This window comes from Carlito syrichta, unplaced genomic scaffold (genome assembly GCF_000164805.1).
Source record: "Carlito syrichta isolate Samal-C Ts95f unplaced genomic scaffold, Tarsius_syrichta-2.0.1 Scaffold293461, whole genome shotgun sequence".
Taxonomy (NCBI): domain Eukaryota; kingdom Metazoa; phylum Chordata; class Mammalia; order Primates; family Tarsiidae; genus Carlito; species Carlito syrichta.
Window position 1 is genome coordinate 112,509 of NW_007237557.1, and position 22,760 is coordinate 135,268.

Sequence of the window (22,760 nt, forward strand, 5' to 3'; positions counted from 1 at the left end):
GAGTACAGTGGCCGCTCGCGGCCACCGCAGCCTCGACCTGCTGGGCTCCGGCGATCCTTCTGCCTCAGCCTTCCAAGTAGCTGGAATTATAGGCATGCGCTACCACGCCCAGCTGATGTTTTGACTTATTGTAGAGATGAGGTCTCGCTGCCCAGGTGGGTTTCCAACCCGCGGGCTCAGGCAATCCACTCACCTCAGCCTCCCAAAGGCACGGGATTACAGGCTGAGCCACTGAGCCCGGCTTGTCTGAATATCTTTAAGTCAAGAGTTCTTTATTTTTGTGCCCTGGACCTCTTGGGCGCTCTGTTGAAGACTCTATATTCCTTTTTTATATCTAAAAAAGTAAAATACTTAAGATTATAAAAGAAGCAAATTATGAAAATACAGTTAAAAACTAAAAGCTAGAAAATGGCTAGGTGTGGTGGCTCATGCCTGTAATCCCAGCACTTTAAGAGGCCAAGGCAGGAGGATTGCTTGAGTCCAGGAGTTCAAAGCCAGCCTAGGCAACATAGCGAGACCTTATCTTTACAAAAAATAGAAAACATAAGCTGGGTATGGTGGTGCATACTTGTAGTCCCAGCTACTCAGGAGGCTGAGGTGAAAGGATCACTTGAACCCAGGTCAAGGCTGCAGTGAATCATGATCGTGCCACTGGACTCCAGCAAGGGTGACAGAGTAAGATTCTAACTCAAAAAAAAAGCTAGAAAGTACAGTTATCAAAATTTTTTCAAAATATGATATAATAGTAGATGTACTTATTTATACATTAAATAATCAAACTTAGGGATAGGTCTAATAACTATTATAATCTCAAAGAAGAGATTGTTGTAAACATATTTTGAGAAATCTTCAGCAATAACACGACATGAAAATACCATCATTCACAAACTAGTACACAGTCACCAGAATTGCTATTGCTACTGTTTTGTTGTTAATAGTCATAATCAAAGAGCCCAGTAAAAAGATGTAATTTTTTTCCTATAAACATTCACAAGCCCTGATTTCTGCTCACCAAGTTAAGAATTCTTACTTTAAGTCCTAGTTAACTTGTTGATTTCTTTTATCTATATCACCTTAGAGCCCTTTACCATTTATATTGTAACTAACTAGCCCAACATGATCAACTCTCCGAGACTGCTATACCAGTACTTGTCAAAATCTTAATGTGTTAAGAATCATCCAGGCATCTTGTTAAAGTGCAGGTTTCAATCCATTAGGTCTGGGGTAGGGCCTCAGATTCTGTATATCTAACAAGCTCCCTGGTAAGGCCAAAGTTTCTCCTTGAAGACCCATACATTGAATAGCAAAGTACTGTATAATGTTTAAGCCTCTTTCCTCTGTAACAGGGATCAGTGAACTATATCCTACAGATTGTGAATAAAGTTTTATTAGAACACAACCATATCTTTATGTTTATATATTGTCTGTGTTTTCATGCTACAATGGGAGAGGAGTAATTATGACAGAGATCATATGACCCACAAAGCCTAAAATATTTACTCTGACTCTTTAAGAATAAGTTTGCCAACCTCTGCTCTAAATATCATCCTGCCTTCTTTGAAATTATTTCTCTATGAGTTTTGCATTGCATTTGAGCCAGGGTTCTGAATCTTGTTTACTCACAGAACACTCCTCCCTGCATTGATGCTTTTGGTTATGGTTCATTCTATTTTTATACTGTGGACCATTTAAATTTTGAGGGCATTTCTCAAATAATGTAAAGTTTCATAAGGAATGACACACTGTACTTTCTCCAGAAGACAGCTGGCAAGTTAATACCCAGAGGAAAAGATGGCAAGATATACTTTTGAAGCAAGGTGCATTCATCAGCAAGAAAACATTGCCCACTGAAAAAAGCCGTGAATGTAATAAGTTTGGAAAAACAGCACTTCTGAGCACTGACCTTTTTTCTTCAATTCAAAGCCGCAATAACTGGGACCTTTATGGAAAGAGTTTGAACCATAATTTAGACTTGAGTGATTTTAAGAGAAACTGTGCAAAAAAGCAAGATGAGTATTATGGGTATGGGAAATTGCTACAGTGCATAAACCACGATAGAAGACCTAATGGAGAAAAACCCTGGGGGTGCAGACACTGTGAGAAAGCTTTTACCCGTAACCCAGCACTTATGTATAAACCAGCAGTAACTGATTCTCTTGGATGTAAACGAAAGAGGGCTCCACCTACAGAAAAACCCCATGTATGTAGTGAATGTGGGAAAGCCTTCTGCTATAAATCTGAATTCATTAGGCATCAAAGAAGTCACACTGGGGAGAAGCCTTATGGATGCAGTGACTGTGGAAAAGCATTTTCACATAAGTCAACCCTCATTAAGCACCAGAGAATTCACACTGGGGTAAGACCCTTTGAATGTTTTTTTTGTGGAAAAGCCTTCACCCAGAAGTCACACCGTACAGAACATCAACGAACACATACAGGAGAGAGACCCTTTGTGTGCAGCGAATGTGGGAAGTCATTTGGTGAGAAGTCATACCTCAATGTACATCGAAAAATGCACACAGGAGAAAGACCCTATCGCTGCAGAGAATGTGGAAAATCCTTCAGCCAGAAGTCTTGCCTCAATAAACATTGGAGAACTCATACGGGAGAAAAACCCTATGGATGCAATGAATGTGGCAAAGCTTTCTACCAGAAGCCAAACCTCAGTAGACATCAGAAAATTCATGCTAGAAATAACGCCTACAGGAATGAAAACCTAATTATTATGGGAAAGTCTTGAGCAAAATATCCATTTTCATTGTATATAAGGGACTTCGTCCTTAAGAGAACTCTTATTGATTTAATGAATTTGAGCAGTGTTTTATTATAATCGAAATCATACTCTAATTGTGATACAAACTTTTCAGAAAATACTTTATGAAACATATGTGGTTACCCTAGCATATAAAAGCTTTAAAATGCTTTAAATAGAATAACAACAGAATACAAAATATATGTGAAGAGACAAAGTATGTTCAACAGTGAGCCATGCAATCAGCACTATTTGTATTTTGGAGTTGTGAATGTGAATTTAACATAAATTGTGAATATCAAACATGTTACATAGTATATAGAATGCCATTCACCAAACTTTTCCACTCTTCAAATCACCATCATATTTTGGTGTTGTATCAGTACTGTAAATAACAACAATGTGGCCCACTATTTTAAAAACAACTTTATTATACCAGCTACATTTTCCACCTTTTTTGTAATAAATGTAAATGGCTCTAGCAGTTGTTATTGAGCCCTTTTCAGAATAATAAAGCAATATTTTAAAATCTTTTGATAAGTCAGCTAAAAACTTGACTATAAACATTTATGTTGAAAATGCAAAGGTAAGGAATAATTTAACAGCCTAATATTGGGTAAATGAAACACTGTAAACTTGATTACTCAGCACACTCACTATTTGACAAAAAGTAGTCAACCTGGCACACTGTGCACTGTTCATATTTTCTTAGTCTTGCTTCAGATGTTCTATAGTGGATTAGAAGATGAGGTACACAATATTCTTTACATGGGTCTTATAATTCAGAAATATTTTCTGTAGAAACCAATGAAGGAAATTTTATTTTTCTTTATTTTTCTTTTTTGCAAATGTATTAAGCAACATCAATTTTTCTTCTTTATAAATTTCTTTGTGATTATCCTGGATACTAAATCTCAAGGTTTTCATCAGTTCAGTGTTTGAAAATGAATCTGCTTCTGTGAGCTCCATATCATATATATAAGAAAAGAAATGGCGACTTGGAATCTGCATTTTTTAAAAGTGCCTCCATGTAAGACTGCCTGATCCAGAATGAGAAAGATGTAGTAACCACAGATTTAGACATGATTTTTAATGATAAAAAGATACCTCATATAACCCTAGATAAAAATATTTTAAAACCGAAAACGATGCTTTTTTAGAAAACCATAAGTTATTAAAATTACAATAAGTAGATAACTTGGTAGAACAATTGCCATTGAACTACTTGGAAAAGTGATTAAAGATCTACAGTGGAAAAAGGCTCCAGGCTCAGATGATTCTACCTACTCTTAAAGAAAGAGTAATACTAGTGTTATTTATTATATGAATATAATAGAATCCATAAACTGTACTCCTCATTTACTTTATGAAGTCAGAATAAGCTTAACACCAAAACCAAATAAAGACAGTTGGAAAAAAAAAAAAAACTCCAGGCCAACTTTATTCAAGAATATAAAAACAAAAGTTATAATTAAAATACTAGTAAACAGAATTCAGCAATATACCCAAAGAATGACATAGTAAAAGTTGCCCTAGGAATGCAAAGCCAGCTCAGTAATAGGAAATATATCAATACAATTAACAGCTGAGAGGAGAAGAATCATGAACTATCAATAGATGTTGACAAGGCATTTAATAGAATTTGCAAGTATTTCTAATCTAATAAAATATAAATTATAATAGATGGTAACCACTTTTGGTCTTTAAACCAAAACCCCATAGCATATTTTATGCTGAAGCCATTTTTTTAAAAAATCAGGAATTTAATATTGTCTTTGAGGTAACAGTGAAGGCAATAACAAGAAAATAATTGATACAAAGAATGGAAAAGAAAAGGTAAAACTATCCATTTTTACTGGTTGTATACCAATAAACGAAGAAACTAATAGTTTGGTTTTTTAGTTAAGATAAATGTATACCAATAAATGAAGAAACTAATAGGTTTTTGGATTTTTTTAGTTAAGATAAATGTTCCAAGAAGCCAAAGTATGAAAATAAAGAGTTGCACTGTATAGTGACAATAAACAACTAATAATTTATGTGCACTTCTTTTGGAATTACATTAAATCTAGTGGCTTTTTTTACTTATGTGAAATGATCTAAAATTTCATATGGAAAAATAAATGCCTGAAAATCTAGACAAGAAAAGTATGAAAAAGAAAATGTCATACCATTTATCAAAACATCACTTGTACCCATAACTATATTCAGCTTTTATGTACCCATAATAATGAAAACCTTTTAAAGTTATGCATCAGGAGATAACATGAAGTCATTCTAATGAAATTAATACAGTATTGACAAAGAAGCAGATATATACATCAGAAATAGACCTTGGTATATATGAGCTTTTTTATGTGGGAGAAAGTTGGAATCTCAAACCATAGGGGGAAAAAGTTTATTTAAAAGTATTCTGACTCAGTTGGCTTTTAATCTCGAAGAAATTAAAGTTGAACTAACAGCACAAACCATAGCCAAAAATAAGTTTTGGGTGGTTTTAAAACTTAAATTTCTAAAATAACAAAATTCTTAAAAGAAACTAAAAAGAGGCTACATATTCAATCTAGGAGTTTGGAGAGATTAACTTTACGAATACAGGATACTCAAAAGCTATTTTATAATAAATATTTGACTACATAAAAGGTGCAGACTTTTGAATGGCAAAAGATGTCATGAACAAACTCTATAGATGAGAGGTTGGGGAGAAATGTTTGTAGAGCTGATCAGAGAGAAAGCACTCTTCAAATTGACAGGTAAAAAATAACCCAATAGCAAAACACAGCAAAGAATATGAATAGACCATTGTGAGAAGAGCAAATCTCTAAATGGCTAGTGAACCAATCCAAAAATGTTTACCATCCATAGTTATTGGGGAATGCAAATTAAAGTAATGATATAACACTATGTACGAGTGCTATCAAAACTAATGAAAAAAAAAGTACTAATAAAAAAAAAAGTACTGTCAAAACTAATGGTGATATACATTGTTGGTGGAAAGAAATTTTGGAAAGCATTTCAAATTACTCTTTTGAAAAGCAATCTGGTAACATATTAAAATACAAATTAAAATACACTTTGGAGCATCTTTTCCTTAGAAGTAAAAGCCCCAGTACATAAAGGACAGATGGACATGTGAGCATGGTTATTATAAAATTGTTTCTAATGACAAAAAACAAAGCAAAGCAGACACTAGAATTAAAGTGAGTACCCATCATTAGAGAAATTGAAGGAAGGAAAGAATTGTAGTATATCCATGCCATAGAATGTTTATATAGCCATAAAGGTGGACAAATTAAAACTATGCTAGTAGACTTGAATGGAATTCCACAATGTTCTCCTGAGTGAAAAAAGCAAGAAGATATTAAGTGTCTTAAGTATGCCCCATTTTTGTAAATCATTTACAAAAAGTCAGTGTTTACTAGTGATAATATGTATCTGTGTTTAAGTTTATGTATGATTTATATGCATGGAGAAAAGTACACATTGAGTTGGGGGAAGCTGGTTGATACAGGTAGGTTATGGGGGAGTCAGGGATTGGGAAAAGGAAAACCAAAAAGAAAAATATGTAAATGACTGAACCCTGTATATCACAAATGTATGAGTAAATAAAGAAGTTTGGCTGGGGAGGGTGTAGATTACAATTCTAATTTGTAGTGATGTTCGTAGTATATATTGTTAAATGAAAAGGACAAATTGCATAATAATGCATATGATTCTATTTTAAGATATTAAAACCCCTATATGTATATATATGCATGTATATGTTTATATGAACAAAGAAAAATGTGGGAGGATATAAATCAAGGTGTTAATTAACATTGGTTACCTTGGTAGAGAAGGGTAAAAGTTGTTAAATTTCCATATCTTTGTATTATTTTACTTGTTAACAACATATGTTGCTTTTGTAATTTGAAAAACATAAAATAAAGGGGAAAAAAATTCAAACTGTATGAAGCCTTGAAAATGATTGTTTTCTGACAAGGTGGCACCTGGCCTGTTCTGCTGCCTCTCCCTCAGCTCAATTCTAGGGATATCACCAGAGTAAAGGGAAAATGTGTAGATCTGAAGAGCAAAAGGAAAGACTTTGGGAAACTCCCAAGTAGAAATAAATCTTTTGCTAATTTTAGATTTATAAAAAATTTACAAAACAAAGTTCTTATACAGTCTTCACCTAGCTTCCCCTAATGTTGACATTATAGAACCACAGGACAATTACTGGTATAATACTTGAAATTAAACTATAGTCTTTATTTGAATATCAAAATTTTCCTACAAATGTTTTTGTCTAGTCCAAGATCTAGTCCAGGATCTTACATTGTATTTACTTGTTATTTCTCCTTAGTCTTCTCCAGTCTGTACGTTTTTCAGTCTTTTCTGTCTTTCATAACTTAGACACTCTTCAAGAATTTTGTGGAATATTCCTCAGTTTGGGTTTGATCCATTGTTTTCTCTAATTATACTGAAGTTATGCATTAATACAGTAATACCACAGAAATGATATTGCCTTCTCAGTGCATCATATCAGAGAGTATATGACGTTGATGTTGTTTTTCCCCCAGCTTTATTAAGATGTAATTGACAAATATTATGTATTTTACATTGTACAATCTGATGTTTTGATATGTGTACACATTGTGAAATGATTAAATCAAGCTAATTAATATATTCATCACCTTTTTGTGTGGTGAGAACATTCAAGATTTAGCAAGTCAATCTCTTAGCAATTTTCATGTATATATCACAGTATTATTAACCACAGTTACCATGCTGTAAAAAGATTTCCAGAACTTGTTCATCCTAACTGAAACTTTATACCCTTTAACCAACATCTCCCATTCCCCTCTATCCCAGCCCCTGACAATCACCACTCGGCTCTCTGCTTCTGTGAGTTAATTGTTTTAGATTCCACAGGTAAGATCATGTCTGTGTCTGGCTTATTTCACTTAATATAATATCTTCCAGGTTTATCCATGTTGTTTAAGTTCCAAGATTTCATTCTTTTTTTAAGGCTGAATTGTATCCCATTGTATATATACTTCACATTTTCCTTATCCAATCATCCATTCATCTTCGTTGATTTAACATCTTGGCTATAGTGAATAAAGCTGCAGTGAACATGAGAGTACAGTTATCTCTTTGACATACCGATTTCATATTATTTGGATATATGCCCAGAAGTGGGATTGCTGGATTACGTGGTAGTTCTATCTTTAATTTTTTGAGGAAACTCCATACTGTTTTCCATAGTGGCTGTACTAATTTATATTTCCACCAACAGTGTACAAGGATTCCCTTTTCTCCGCATCTTTATCAACACTTATCTTTTGTCTTTTTGATCATAGCCATTCTAATAGGTCTGAGGTGATAGCTCATTAAGATTTTGATTTGCATTTCCCTAATGATTAATGATGTGACACATTTTTTCATATACCCATTGGCCATTTGTATGCTACCTTTTGAGAAGTCTATATTCACATCCTTTGCCCTTTTTATAACCAGTTTGTTTTCTTGCTATTGTTACATCTTATTGGTGGTCTTAACTTTGATCACTTGGTTAAGGTGCTCGCTGCCAGATTTCTCCATTGTAAACTTACTGTTTCTTCCTTTGCAGTTAATATTTTGCACAAGATGTTTTGCAGAGTTTCTTTTTAAAAAAAAATATTAGTAGGCCCTAGCACCAGAGAGATTGTTAGCTTAGCTCTAGCTGAGACGTCAGGCATTCCCAATAATCCTGATGGTCAGCCAAGTGTGGGTCTCAGATTTGAATCACACCACAAATCATTAGCCATGAAACAAAGCATCATTTACATAGAAAAATAGACAGTAATGAAAAATACTGTGGACACGGTTTAGCTTTGGTAACCTAAGTATGTTAGTTATCTAGTGCTGGCTAACAAATTATCACAAACCTAATAGCTTAAAGAAAAATTTGTTATCTCACAGTGTCTGTGAGTCAGGAGTCTAGGTGCGGCTTAGCTATGTCCTCTGGTTCAGGGTTTCACAAAGCTGTAGTACAGGTGTTGGCTAGAATAGCGATCTCAACTAATCTTCAAATAAAGAAGGATGTGCTTTCAAGATCACACAGTTGTTTGGCAGAATTCAGTTTCTCATGACATGTTGGGCTGAGGGCCTCAGTTTAGTGCTGGCTGTGGACCAGAGGCCACTCTCAGTCGTGTGCAATGTGGGCCTCTCCAAAGTGAAGCTCACAATGTAGAGCTTGCTTCAAATAACAGCCTGCTACCAATATAGTCTTATATAACTTCATTAGGCAAATAATATCTTGTAATCTTTGCTGCATTCTGTTAGTAAGAAACTAGTCACAGAGCCCAGCCACACTCAAGGAGAAGAAATTAAACAAGTGCAGTTTCCCTTTCCAGACTACAAATAGTAGAGATCATTGGGGAACATCTTATCCACTTCAACAGGGAAACACTTATTGGAAAGTTGGGAGGAGTAAGGAAGGCAATTGTTGGAAGAGAGATTCAAATAAGCCACACATCTGCTACTGCACAGTGCACAGATTCTGGATGTGCTCGATGGAAGTTGTCAGCTAAACAGAAGTAAAATAGTCATTTATCCAGAGTACATACTGAGTACTTACTATGAACCAAGCACTGTTCTAGGCACTGAGGATACAGTAGCAAGCAATAAGAAAAACACTGATAATTGTCAAGAAGCCAAAAAATATACAGGAAAGGGGATATGAAAGAGGAAAGGAGAGAAATTTTTAGACACAGTGGCCACGAAAGGCCTCAAAAGTGACCTCTGCACTTTGACCTGAAGGAGGTGAGGGATGCAATAAGGCAACTGTCCAGAAAAATGTATTCTAGGCAGAGGGAACAGCAACTGCAAATTCCCTAAGGGACTGTGCCTGGAATGTTGGGGACCAGAAGGAAGGTGTATTCTTGTTGAATAACACTTTACCCCCCAAACTTAGGGCCTAAAACAGTCATAAACATTATCTCACAGTGTCTACGTGTCAGGAATTTGGAGGGTGCCATAGGAGTCACACTCAGCCTAGCTGTGGCTTTTCCCCCCTCACTCTGCTCTTCCCAAGTCCTTGTCCATGCAGTTCCAGACTCCAGCACAAAGTTCCAGACTCCAGCACAAATAAATAAGCCATTTACGCTCATAAGGAACTTCCCCTGCCATGGCCGCTTTGTCTTCCTCCATCCAAAAGCGAAATCTAAGCCGCCCAGTACCTCCTCCAAAACGGTGGCACCCGAGTTCCCTACCGCTGCCAATAAGAACACGTTGCTGGGCGCTGCCATCTTTCTTATGACTGGCATCATGCGGACCGAGAGGAGATGCGGATTCCCGCAGAAGTGGCAGCTCCAGAGCTGGGGAATCCCACGAAAAGGACGGCCGCGGGTCGATGTCAGCCGTCGATCTCACCCGGAACAACCAAAATCCCTGGGCTAGGAAAAAAGATAGCTGGGGGCATTGTAGGAAAAACCTTTGAAAACGGCTGCCCCTAGGGAGAAACAGCTACATGAGCGCAGCTTCCCCGCACAGACCCCGCCATTCGGGCACGCCGCTTCTGAGCATGCGCAGCAGTGTGGGCGGCTGGGGCGAGGGCGGGGTCTGCAGCGCGTGCGCCACAGAAGGCCGGCGGTTGTTTTGAGGACACCATGGCGACGAGTGGCCTCGCGGAGGGATGGAGCTCAGAAACTGGAAACAGGTGGCAGGGATCTGGGGTTTGGAATTGGGGCAGGAGGGTCAGGCTCTGGGATGTCGTGGTAAATAGGTCCAAGGAGTGACTGGAGGCGGATGTTTGGTTTTCACTTATTCAGGGGTCCAGAGAAGGCTATGATTGGCATGGGTGTCCCAGTGGGTCCCCGTGGTCGTCTTTGGAAGACGGCATGAGGGGGACTGAGAGGATTGCAGTTGGGAGTCTAAGAAGTCGCGGAAAAGGGACCCAAAGGGTTGGGAATTGGGTGACTTTTATTGTGGTAAAATACACATACTCGTAAACATAAAATTCACCATGGAAACCACTTTAAAGTGTACAGTTCAGTGGCATTCAGGACATTGACAGTGTCATGCAACCATCACTATGATCTAGCTCCAGAAAATTTTCATCATCCCCAAAGGAAACCCCACACCATTAAGCAGTTACTCCCCATTCTCCACATCCCCTCCCCCAGCTCTACTAATCTGCTTACTGTCTCTAGTGATTTGCCTATTCTGGATATTTTATATAAATGGAATCATACAGTATATGGATTCTTAACATGATGTTTTCAAGGTTCCTCCTTGTCGTAGCATGTCTCAATACTTAACTCCCTCTTATGACTGAAAAATCATTGTATGGATAATACCACTTTTTTCTTTTTTTTTGAGTTGGAGTCTCACTCTGTCGCCCAGACTGGAATGCAGTGGCCACTCCCGGCCACCGCAGCCTCGACCTGCTGGGCTCTGGCGATCCTTCCGCCTCAGCCTTCCGAGTAGCTGGAACTACAGGGGCACGCTACCACACCCGGCTGATTTTTTTATTTATTGTAGAGATGAGGTCTCCCTGCCCAGGCGGGTCTCGAACCCACGGGCTCAGGTAATCCACTCACCTCAGCCTCCCAAAGGCGCGGGATTACAGGTTGAGCCACCGAGCCTGGCTTAATACCACATTTTTAAAAATCTGTTCATCCGTTGAAGGACATTCGGGTTGTTTCCGTGTTTTGGGCTATTGTGAATAGTGCTGTTATGAACATTCTTGTACGAGTTTCTGTTTGGACATCTGTTTTCAGTTCTTTGGGGTATATACCTAGAAGTGAAATTGCTGGGTCATATGGTAATTCTATGATTAACTTATTGAGGAATTTTTGTTTGTTTGTTTTTACTGTGGCTGTACCATTTTATATTCCAGTCAGCAATTGCACAAGGGTTCCAATTTCTCCACACCATCGCCAACATTTATTATGGTCATGTGCTACATGGTGATGTTTCAGTCAACAAGGGTCCCACATGTATGGCTGTGATCCCATAAGACTATAAAATGGAGCTGAAAATTTTCTGTCACCCAGTGACATCTTGATCACCCTAGCCCTGTATAGGCGTAATGTGTGTGTTGAGTCTAAGTTTTTCACGAAAAAAAATTTTTTTTTAATAAAAATAAATTTCTAAGTAGAAAAAATGAATACATTTTTAAGTAGAAAAAGCTTATAGGATAAGGATATAAAGAGAATACTTTTGTACAGCTGTACAATGTATTTGTGTTTTAAGATAAGTGTTATTACAAAAGAGTAAAATCATGAAAAAAAATTTTAAGTTGCCAGGTGAGGTGGCTCAAGCCTATAATCCTAGTACTTTGGGAGGCCGAGGCAAGTTTAAGACCAGCCTGGGCAACTTGGCAAGACCTCATCTCTACAATAAATCAAAAAAATTAACAGGGCATGGTGGCACATGCCTGTAGTTCCAGCTACTTGGAAGGCTGAGGCAGATCATCTGAGCCCAGTAGGTCGAGGCTGCAGTAGCCGTGAGCATGCCACTGCACTCCAGTCTGGGCAACAGAGTGAGATTCCAACTCAAAAAAAAAAAAAAATTAAGCTTATAAAGTTATAGTAAACAAAGTTTAATTTACTATTTAAGAAAAAATATTTTTATAAATTTACGATAGCCTAAGTGTACCAAAGTGTCCATGGATTAGGCATTGTTGTACACACTAAGTGTACAGTGTGTATAAAATCTACAGTAATGTTTTTGGCCTTCACATTCGTTCACTATTTGCTCACTAATTCACCCAGAACAACTTCCAGTCCTGCAAGCTCTACTATGGTAAGTACCCTATACAGGTGTTTTGTACCACTTTTTCTTTTATACTATATTTTTACTGTGTCTTTTCCATGTTAAGATATGTTTAAATACACAAATACCTTGTGTTACAGTTGCTTACAGAATTCAGCATAGTAACATGCTGTACAAGTTTATAGCCTAGAAGCAATAGGCTTACCATGTAACCTAGGCGTGTAGTAGGCTATCCCATCTAGGTTTGTGTAAGTACACTCTGTGATGTTCACACAATGATGAAATCTCTTAACCATCCGTTTTTCAGAATGTATCCCCATCATATGTGATACATGACTATATTTACATTCTCTTTTTTTAAAAGTCTTAAATTTATATGTCTTAAGAACATATACGAATACAGAGTATGTAATGTAAATATCTACTGAGGAGTTTTGAAAGAGTTAAAATAATATATCAGAGGATAAAACCATAAAATATTGGTTTTTTTAAATTTGTTTTTAAAAAATATTTTGCCCTTTTAATTGCAATTATCACAGTTAACTCATCCAATTTTTTATTTAAATAATAGCATGTATGTAACATAAAAGTAGAGCTGTAAAGTTTTGATGGTGTTATATGGCAGCAGTAACTGGAACACATGTTAAGTTGTCACTGTCACCTTCCTTTGCCAGATCATTGTGTGGTTTGCCCACACATCCACCATGCCATCTCTCTCCATCCTTTTTCTTTTCATTAGAGCATTCACCAGTGTCTGAAAGTATAATGTTGCTGACTGTCTCTCTCTCCAACTAGAACATCAACTGTCAGGGGCCCTGACTTTGTCCTGTTCACTGCTGTGTGCCTCACTTCTAGGAGAGTCTCCCATACCGTAGGATCTCAGTCAACGTTTCTTGAAATTATTAAGTGAAGTGATGTCTATAGGCCACATTCAGAGCTGTTGGAGAAACTAGAAGTTGATTTAATAAGCTCAATACTTTTCCTTGGCGTCCTGATGTTCTGAATGATACACTTTGTTTGTACTCCAAGAGGTGGTGGAGTTTAATAGTAAAGGGTACAATAAAATTGGATATAGTTGGAATTTTAAAAATCGGAACTACTTATGGGCACTAGAGCCCGAGGGCAGGCTGATAAACCTCTCCAAGCCTCAGTTTTATGGTAAGTAAAGTGAGGCAATAGACGCCTCCAGGATTGAAATCCCAGAAAGTAACATGGAAGCATCAGTCTGTCTTATTCATGTCCTTTAATGAGCTGGATTTTTGTTCCTAGCTTGGAAAATTGAAGCTATTTTCTGGGAAGCCTTGTGCTTCCTGATTGTGAAGACAGTGAGCTAAGTATAGAGAATCCCCTTGAAGTTTTTTCTGAGCATTTGGTGTCCATGATTTAGGCATTGGTTGATTTATTGGTACGATATCTGGCTCTCTGGTCTTACTTGACATTTAGTACCAGGCTCCATCATTCACGCTCCACAGGAACAGTGACATTTCTTCTTTTTCCTGAACTCCCCAGCCGTTTCTTGCCTCTGGGTCTTTGCCCTCGCTGCTGGATGCCTGTCACCAAGCATGTCCCATGGTTGCCTTCTTATCATTCAGGTTTTGACTCCTATGAACTCCTTCAGGAGGCCTCCCCAAATCATCTTTCTAAAGACTCCCTAAGCCCCTAGCCATCCTCACTCTAACACTCTTTATGGCTACTCAAAACCATCTTATTTATTTCTTGGCTTATTAATCTCAGGTTATTTAAGGCTACCCAAATGTCCATGGGAGGAAACCATATGTATCTTGTTCATCATGAAACCAACAGAGCCCTGCACACATCTGGAGCTCAATAATGCATTTGTGCCTGATAATTCATACCTTACATACATCTTCACCCTTGGTTCTGTCATCCAACAAGAGACACTCCCATTTTACATATGAATAAACTCAAATTCAAGAGGCTAACTAGCTTGTCCAGTTTCCTATTGCCAAGAAAATCAGTGGGCTGATTTGAGCTGAGGAAGTGACATGAAAGATAGACTATTGGATTGCTTAGATTGATTGTTTCTTTATTTTGAGTGACTTTCTTCCAGCAGTACAAGCCAGTTCCCAAGTTATATCCACTGCTACATACATATCGCCCATACATGTTTCCTCCACATTCTTCTTCACAGTGGCAGCCCCATCATAAAGTGGTGCCTTGGACAAGGGTTCACCTTAAGCCCTCGCCCACTAAGGCCCTCAGTAGCTCCCAAAACATAACGTCACAAAACTTCTCTTATTGGATATGACACAACCCTCTGTCCCCCAGGTATCCATAGCACTCAGTAGGACAAAGGTAGACCACAAACTTCATCTTCAGCAGCCATGCCAAAAATTGCAGTATATTCATGAAGCTGAGCTTGGGAAACAGGTTGCTAGAAAGGTAACAGAAGCAGCAACTTAAGACTGGCAAGGAGGGCCATGAGGTGAACATGACTCATTTTGTAGTAGCTTTTTTATTTTTATTTTTTCCTTTGAGTTGAAGTCTCACTCTGTTGCCCAGGTTGGAGTGCAGTTACCGGCTCACAGCTCACCACAGCCTCAACCTCCTCGACTCAAGCAAACCTCCTGTCTCAGCCTCCTGAGTAGCTGGAACTACAGTAGGCACATGCCACCATGCCTGGCTAATTTTAAAAGAATTGTTTTGTAGAGAAGAGATCTTGCTATGTTGCTCAGGTGGGTCTCAAACTCCTGGGTTCAAGCAAGCCTCCCACCTCAGCCTCCCAAAGTACTGGAATTACAAATGTGAGCCACTGCGTCCAGCCATAAACTTAGTTTTTAATGTTTTTCTGGGGTCTTCTTGGTCATGAGGGGTTCGTTCAGTCAATCACTGGATTGTTTTTTCACAACTCAAATATAACTTTTTCAGATGTGAGTCCTAAGGGCTCCTGGACAGACAACAGATTTCTTGTATTGAGAAGAGCACAGGAAGAGAGTGTTAGCATCTCCAGGGAGTTAGACAGGCAGCTGAGGAGAAATAACAGTGCACAGTTACTCCAGGGAAGAGGGCTGGAGGAAGAACCTTCTCAGGAACCACCAAACCTGATTCAGGAGCTCTATGCTGCCCATGCCTTAGACTAGGTCCTAATCCCATTGTGTGTAAAAGTCTCCTCTGACATCAGGGTGAAATCAGCCCCACTCCCTAATGTGTGACAATGGCCACTGACTCAGACTTCCTAGCCCTTGGTATTCAAGTCTGTGGATGCACATGATCCTATTTAACCCTCAAGTCTGTTGGGGATATAGAGGTACATCTTTTTAAGAACTCAGCACATAAAATGAACAGAGAAAATGGTTGGTAGCTATCCCTATTGAGTAGTGATTTGAGAGGCTGATATTATCTCTAACTTTCATTCACACGGTCACTAGACCCAGAAACTGTATTTCCAAGAGTTTCTCATAGATATGAAAAAGGGCAAATGACAAGGAATGTGGAGTCCATTGGGATTCAAACATGACCACCATATATGTTTTACCATTACTGCTCCATCTTCCCCTATAAAAGACCATAAGCTCCATCATCCACAGGTACTTGGGCTTTGTTTTTTGTCCATCCATCTCATGTCTTGCTCAGCATAGGCACATAGCAGGTACTCAAGAATTATGTGCTGAATAAATTAGTGAATTATGACAATTTCCCCAGAGAAGTGATAAACCATAGAGGTTAAAATAAAAACTTCCTGGTTAAAAATCTTGGCTCTTCCTCTTACTAACTGTGTGACATTGAACAAGTTCCTTAATCTTTCTGGGTCTTGGTTTCCCTGTCTGGTAAAATGGATATAATAGAATAGGATTGCTGTGCATACAGGGCCTAGTGAATGTTTAGTGCTGTATGTGTGAGCTGTGTCTCCCCAGGTATAATTTATCCACTCTGGAAGTTTTCCACTCATCAGGGGGTTTAGGGATCTCTCAACTAGCTGGGATATCCATTCACTGTGTCCTTGATCAATCCTTGTGTTGAATTGGAAGTCATCATCAATGAATGGGTAGAAGCCTCTCCCATGCTCACGTGAAAAGCTAGTGCAGGTGACCTGAAATGCAACCAGAGGACAAATGGAGCCATCAGAGGCATTCCAGCTTGCTCAGGCAGGAGAGGAAAAAGAGGACAGAGGGATGTTGCCTCATCTCAGGTGAGGACAGTAGGAGATTGTACAAGGTTTTCTATTTGCTCCTCTTATCTGGTAAATTTACTTCCACCCGAGTGCAACCTCCAGGGATCATACATCTCCAGCTCATGAATAAATTCCAGCTACAGCAGGTTCAAGATCTCCATAGTCCAGATGACTGGCATGAACGTGAGGTACAGCTTACTACAAAATAGATGCAGGGGCTGGCAACTCTGCTTCATCTTCCTCAAGACAGAGAAAAATAATTCCTTCATGAGGAAGGTGTCCAGGAAAAGGCTTATATATAGGTCCTCAGATTCCCAGGTCTGCCAAGGCAACTGCTTCTTCAAGCATCTCCTGTGTCTGAATTTGGTCTCATACAGGTTCACCTCCAATTGTGGCAAATGAAAACAGTAACCTAGCTGCATCCTCAGAACTCTCATTAAACTGTATTAGCTCAAAGTCTGGTTTGAAATATACCAGCTTCAGTTTTGACTTTCTAAGGAAAGAGAAGGAAACACAATGATCAGAGGACAGCACTGGACCATCTGTCTCCATTACTAGCCCTGCTTTTCCCCAACTGCTCTCCTTCCCCTCATTTGTCTCCATCTCTTCCTCCCTTTTAGAATTTTCTCAAATGTTGCACCCATATGCGTGGCTGAAGCTCTTTTTTGCAGACATCTATGCCATTGTCCATAACACCTTTCTTAGGTCACTTCACGAAGTTTCCTTGTAGTGGATGCTGTTGATGTCCTGACCAATTCACCTTCACCAGCCAATATTCCCAGCAAAATTGTTTGCTGATGACTCACAATTGCCCCCTTCTCCAGAGAATTATCCCCAGTTCAAACAAGGGTACCTGGCCAGACAGGTTATGCACCCTTTTCAGAGGGTGGGAGCATAGCCTGACCAATTGCTGACTGACATGGTAGGTAGGATACAAAAGGCTACCTCAGTGTGGTATCAACTCTGGTGCAGTTCACTGTGGCACCTGTGGGATCAGGCTGATGTTAATCTTTAGCAGAGACCACATGCTTGCTTATCTCTTCCTCTGTCTTGTCTTATAAGCCTCACTCCTCTTCCCCAAAGGGTACTTCTCCCTTCTCAGTCTCTGCTTCTAAGAAACCTGACTCAACACATACCATTTGTTTTATCAGTAGCCTTTGGATCACATTGTTTTGACCCTGTGCACATTTTTTTCATTAGAGTATAAATGCTTCCTTCCTCTCTTTTTTCTCTAATCTCTCCATGTCCTTCAGCCTTCCCTTACCTGGTCTGTACAGCACGTGAAGGGAGGGAATCCAGGCTGTCTAGAACATCCAGAGACTATCTTGCCAAGGAATCTCCATGAGAGAAGTCAGATGGAGTTAGAGGAAGGGCCAGGCCTGCACCATTATTCTTAGGACCTTCCTGTGCTTCCTTCTGAAGGTCATGGGGAAGAAGCTGATTGGGAACTCAACCAGAACCTGCATCTGAGAGACTTCGTCTCTCAGCGGGCTTTGGATGGCCACACACACACACACACACACACACAAATAAAAAACTGAGGACCCACTCAGGTTTTCTCCTATACTTCTCCCCTTACCCAATTCTAGATGGCTATAAAAGAGCCTCTGATTAGACTTGCTTCACTGGGATACAGAGTTCCCCATCTTTACACATTGAAAACTGACTCAATGTTGAAACTAAGACCCAAGACCAGCTGAAAGTGAAAACTAGAAGCTAATTTTACTACTGATTATCATTACTGAAAACAAAAAAGATTAGCATGTTAAAGAATACTATTTGACAAACCAGTGGGGTCACTTGAAAAGCAGGAATGATTTACTATTGGAAATCTACTTATGTAGTTCATCCTATAAGAAAGTCAAAAGAAAAAAAACCATGTTATCCTCTTGGGCAAAATATTTAGGGGGAAGAAAAGATCATCCTTGGACAATAGCCTGAAAGTGCACAAAAGTGGAGTAACTTTTGTTGTTTATAATTTAATAAGTTATAATAAATGACAGGTTTACTCTTAAATTATTCTTAGTAATTATTTTCTTAATTGACATGTAATAGCTGTACATATTTATGGAGTACATAGTGATGTTTGACAGATATATAGTGAATGGATCAGGGTAATTAACATGTCCATCATCTCAAACATTTATCATTTTGCTGTGTTGGGAAATTCAATATCCTCCTTCTAACTATTTGGAATTATGTATTGTCATTAACTATTGTCATCCTACAATGGTATAGAAGACTAGAACTTATTCCTCCAATCTAGCTGTACTTTCGTATCTTTAACAAATCTCTCCCATGTCCCCCATTTTCCCTACTCTTCTCAGCCTTTGGTATCATCTGATCTACTTTTTACTTCTTTGAGATCACTTGTTTTTTAGCTTCCAAATATGAGTGAGAACACATTGTGTTTAACTTTCTATTTATGGAATATTTCACTTAACATAATATCCTCTAGTTCCATATATGATGCCAAAATAACAAGATTTCATTCTTTTTTGTGGCTGAATAGTATCCCCTTGTGTAGATGCACCACATTTTCTTTATTCGTTCATCTTTTTTTGGACACCTAGATTGATTCCATATTTTGGCTACTGTGAATATGTTGCAGTCAACGTCTAGGGGTGCAAATGTCCCTTTGATATACTGATTTCCTTTCCTTTGGATAAATGCCTAGTAGTGGGATTACTAGATCATATAGTAGTTCTACTTGTATTTTTTTACAGAGCATCCATACTGTTCTCATAGTGGCTGTACTAGTTTACATTCCTATAAACAATGTAAAAGAATTCCCTTTTCTCTGCATCCTCACCAGCATTTGTTATTTATTTATTTATTTATTTTGTCTTATTAGTAATAGCCATCCTAACTAGGATAATGTTAGGTCAAAATCCCAGCGGGGCCTCCAAAATGTAAGTTCAGACCCAGAGGGTCTGGTGTGCGATCTGGTACCATGCGAAAGATGCAAAGAATTACACAGAAATTCTATTGGAAAATATAGTTGATTTAGAAAGTAAATTAGAGAGAAAAAGGAGATTCACCTCCCTACAGTAGGGGAGTGAGCCAAAGTTTGGGAAAACATGGCAGCCATAGCTCAAAGAGCCATGGGCCACACTAGAGTTTAGCAAAGCAATAGCCAATGACTGCTTGAAACCTTTTAAACCTTCCTTTTAAACCTTCCCTTGATGGGGGCAAGTCGTTAAGGTGATTGGGTGGTGGTCTTTTTCACATCATTATGAAAGGGACAGGTAAGCACAGCTACTGATGTCAGGTAATGGACGGCAGGCATATGGATAGGTTAGTCACATGACTGTTGCCATGTTGATGGCCTCTGTGTCACGGGTCACGTAGGGCTGATTAGGTTAACCTGTTTACAAAATAAGCTGGGATAGGGGTTGTAAAACAATTCTAGCACCTCTGAGAAACCAGTTCTGTCCTTGATTAGCAGGCAATCTAGGTAATGTTAAGAGAATATGATAGAACTAGACAATGTTAAGATGGCTGCTCTTTGGCTATATTGACTCCATCTTGGGCTTTCAGATAAGATGACATCTCTTGATTTTTTGTTTTTATTTTATTTTATTTTTATTGAGACAGAGCCTCACTTTGTCACCCAAGCTGGAGTGCAGTGATGCAGTTATACCTCACTGCAGCTTTAAAGTCCTGGGGTCAAGTGATCCTCCTACCTCATCCTTTCAAGTAACTGGGTTACAGGTGCAAGCTACCCTACCTGGCTCTTACTGTGGTTTTGATTTACATTTCCCTGATGATTACTAATGTCGAGCATTTTTTATTATATTTGTTAACCATTTGTGTGTCTTCCTTTGAGAAATGTCTGTTCAGATCATTTGCTCAATTTTACTCTTTTTTTTTTTTTTTTGCTATTGAGATGTTTGACTTCCTTATATATTCTGAATATAATTCCCCTGTCAAATGAAACTTTCAAATATTTTCTCCCATTCTGTAGATCATCTTTTTACTGTGTTGATTGTTTCCTTTGTGGTGGAAAGGCATTTTAGCCTATATAATTCCATTTGTTTACTTTTGCTTTTGTTGTCTGTTGAGGCTTTATTCTTAAAATCTTGTCCCAGTCCAATATCCTGGAGTGTTTTCCCTGTGTATTTTGTTCTAGTAATTTTATGTTTTCAGATCTTATACTTAGGATTTTGATCCATTTTGAGTTGATTTTTGTATATGTGTATGTGGTAAGATACAGGGGGTCTGTTTTCCATCTTCTACATATGAAAATCCATTTTTCACAGCACCATTTATTGAAGAGACTATTCTTTTTTCAGTGAGTGTTCCTGGCTCCTTTGGAAAAAAAGCAATCAGTTGACAGTAGATAAATGCATTAATTTCTGGGTTCTCTACTTGGTTTCTACTTCTCTACTTGGTTTCTGTGTCTATTTTTATGCCAGTCCCATGCTATTTTGGTTACTAGAGCTTTATAATATATTTTGAAATCAGATAGTGTGATGCTTCTAGCTTTGTTCTTTTTACTCAGGATTACTTTGGCTATTCAAGGTCTTTTGTGGTTCCCTATGAATTTTAGGACTTTTTTTTTTTCTATTTCTGTAAAGAATGTCATTGACGTTTTGATACAGATTGCAGTGAATTTGAGATTGCTTTGGGTAGTGCAGTTATATTAACAACATTAATTCTTTTGTTCTATGAGGATGGGATATCTTTCCATTTGCTTATATCCTCTTCAATCTCTTTCATCAGTGTTTAATAATTTTCCTTGTAGCAAATGTTCACATTCTTGGTTAAATTTGTTCCTAGGGTTTCTGGGCTTTTTTTTAACCCATTGTAAATGAAATTATCTTCCTAATTCTTCTTTTTCAGCAAATTCATCATTTGTGTATGGAAATGCTACTGAGTTTTGAATGTAGATATTTTATTCTGCAAATTTACTGAATTTGTTTATCAGTTCTAAGAGTTTTTGGCAGAGTCTTCAGGTTTTTCTGTACATAAGTTTATATCATCTGCAAACAGGGACAACTTCACTTCCTCCTTTCCAATTTAGATGTCATTTATTTCTTTCACTTGTCTAATTGTTTTGTCTAGGACTCCCAGTACTATGTTGAATAGAAGTGAAGAGAGTGTGAATTCTCATCTTTTTTCAGTTTTTAGAGAAAAAATTAAAAGCTAAAAGCTGTTCAGTATGATGTTAGCTATGAGTTTGTCATAAATGACCTTTATTGCCTAGAGTACTTTCTTTCTAAACCTGATTTACTGAGAGTTTTTTTTTAATAATAAAGGGAGGTTGAATTTTGTCAAATTCTTTTTCTCTATCTATTGAGATGATTATATAAATTTTGTCCTTCATTCTGTTGATGTAATGTGTCATGTGTATTAATCTGCATGTGTTGAACCATCCTTGCATTCCTGGGATAAATCCCACTTGGATCATGTTGTATTGTCTTCTTGATGTGTTGTTGGATTCAGTTTGCCAGTATTTTGTTTAGGATTTTTGTGTCCAAGTTCATCAGAAATATTGGCCTGTTTTTTGTTTGTTTGTTTTTGTTTTGTTTCTGTTTTTTGTTTTGTATCCTTGTTTGGTTTTGGTATCAAGGTTATGTTGACCTTATAGAATGAGTTAGGAAGAGTTCTCTCTGCTTCAAGTTTTTTGAATAGTTTGAGAAGAATTGGTATTAATTCTTCATTAAAGGTTTGGTAGAATTCAGTGGGGTGAAGCCATCCAGTACTGGACTTTTCTCAGCTGAGAGACTTTTTAATATCGATCACTCTTATGTCTCATTAGTGTTGTGTTCCATTTTTCTGTTTCTTGTTGGTTCAATCTTGGTCCATGAATGTTATCTATGAATGTATCTATTTCCCCCAGGTTTTTAAAATTTATTGGCATATAGTTGTTTATAATAGTCTCCAATGACCCTTTGTATATATGGGGCATCCATTTTAACATCTTCTTTTTCATTTCTGATTTTATTTATTTGGTTCTTCTTTTTTTCTTAGTGTGGGTAATGGTTTGTCAATTTTGCTTATCTTTTTTAAAAAAACAATTTTTTGTTTCATTGATCTTTTGTAACTTTTTTTAAGTCTCTATTTGCTTATATCTGCTCTTATCTTTATTTTTTTCCCCTGCACTAATTTTGGCTTGGTTTGTTCTGTTCT

The 22,760-nt window shown here is 37.9% G+C and overlaps 1 protein-coding gene across 2 annotated transcripts in view; it reads left to right on the forward strand.

Annotated features, from left to right (window-relative positions):
* Positions 1-4,147, forward strand: part of ZNF793 (zinc finger protein 793) — a 50,245-nt gene extending 46,098 nt beyond the window's left edge. For both annotated transcript variants that reach the window (XM_021710607.1, XM_008054476.2), the window contains one exon: positions 1,758-4,147. In XM_021710607.1, coding sequence (XP_021566282.1) covers positions 1,758-2,740 — 983 coding nt within the window. In that variant the 3' untranslated portion in view covers positions 2,741-4,147. The remainder of the gene's footprint in view (positions 1-1,757) is intronic.
* The last annotated feature ends 18,613 nt before the right edge of the window (positions 4,148-22,760 follow it).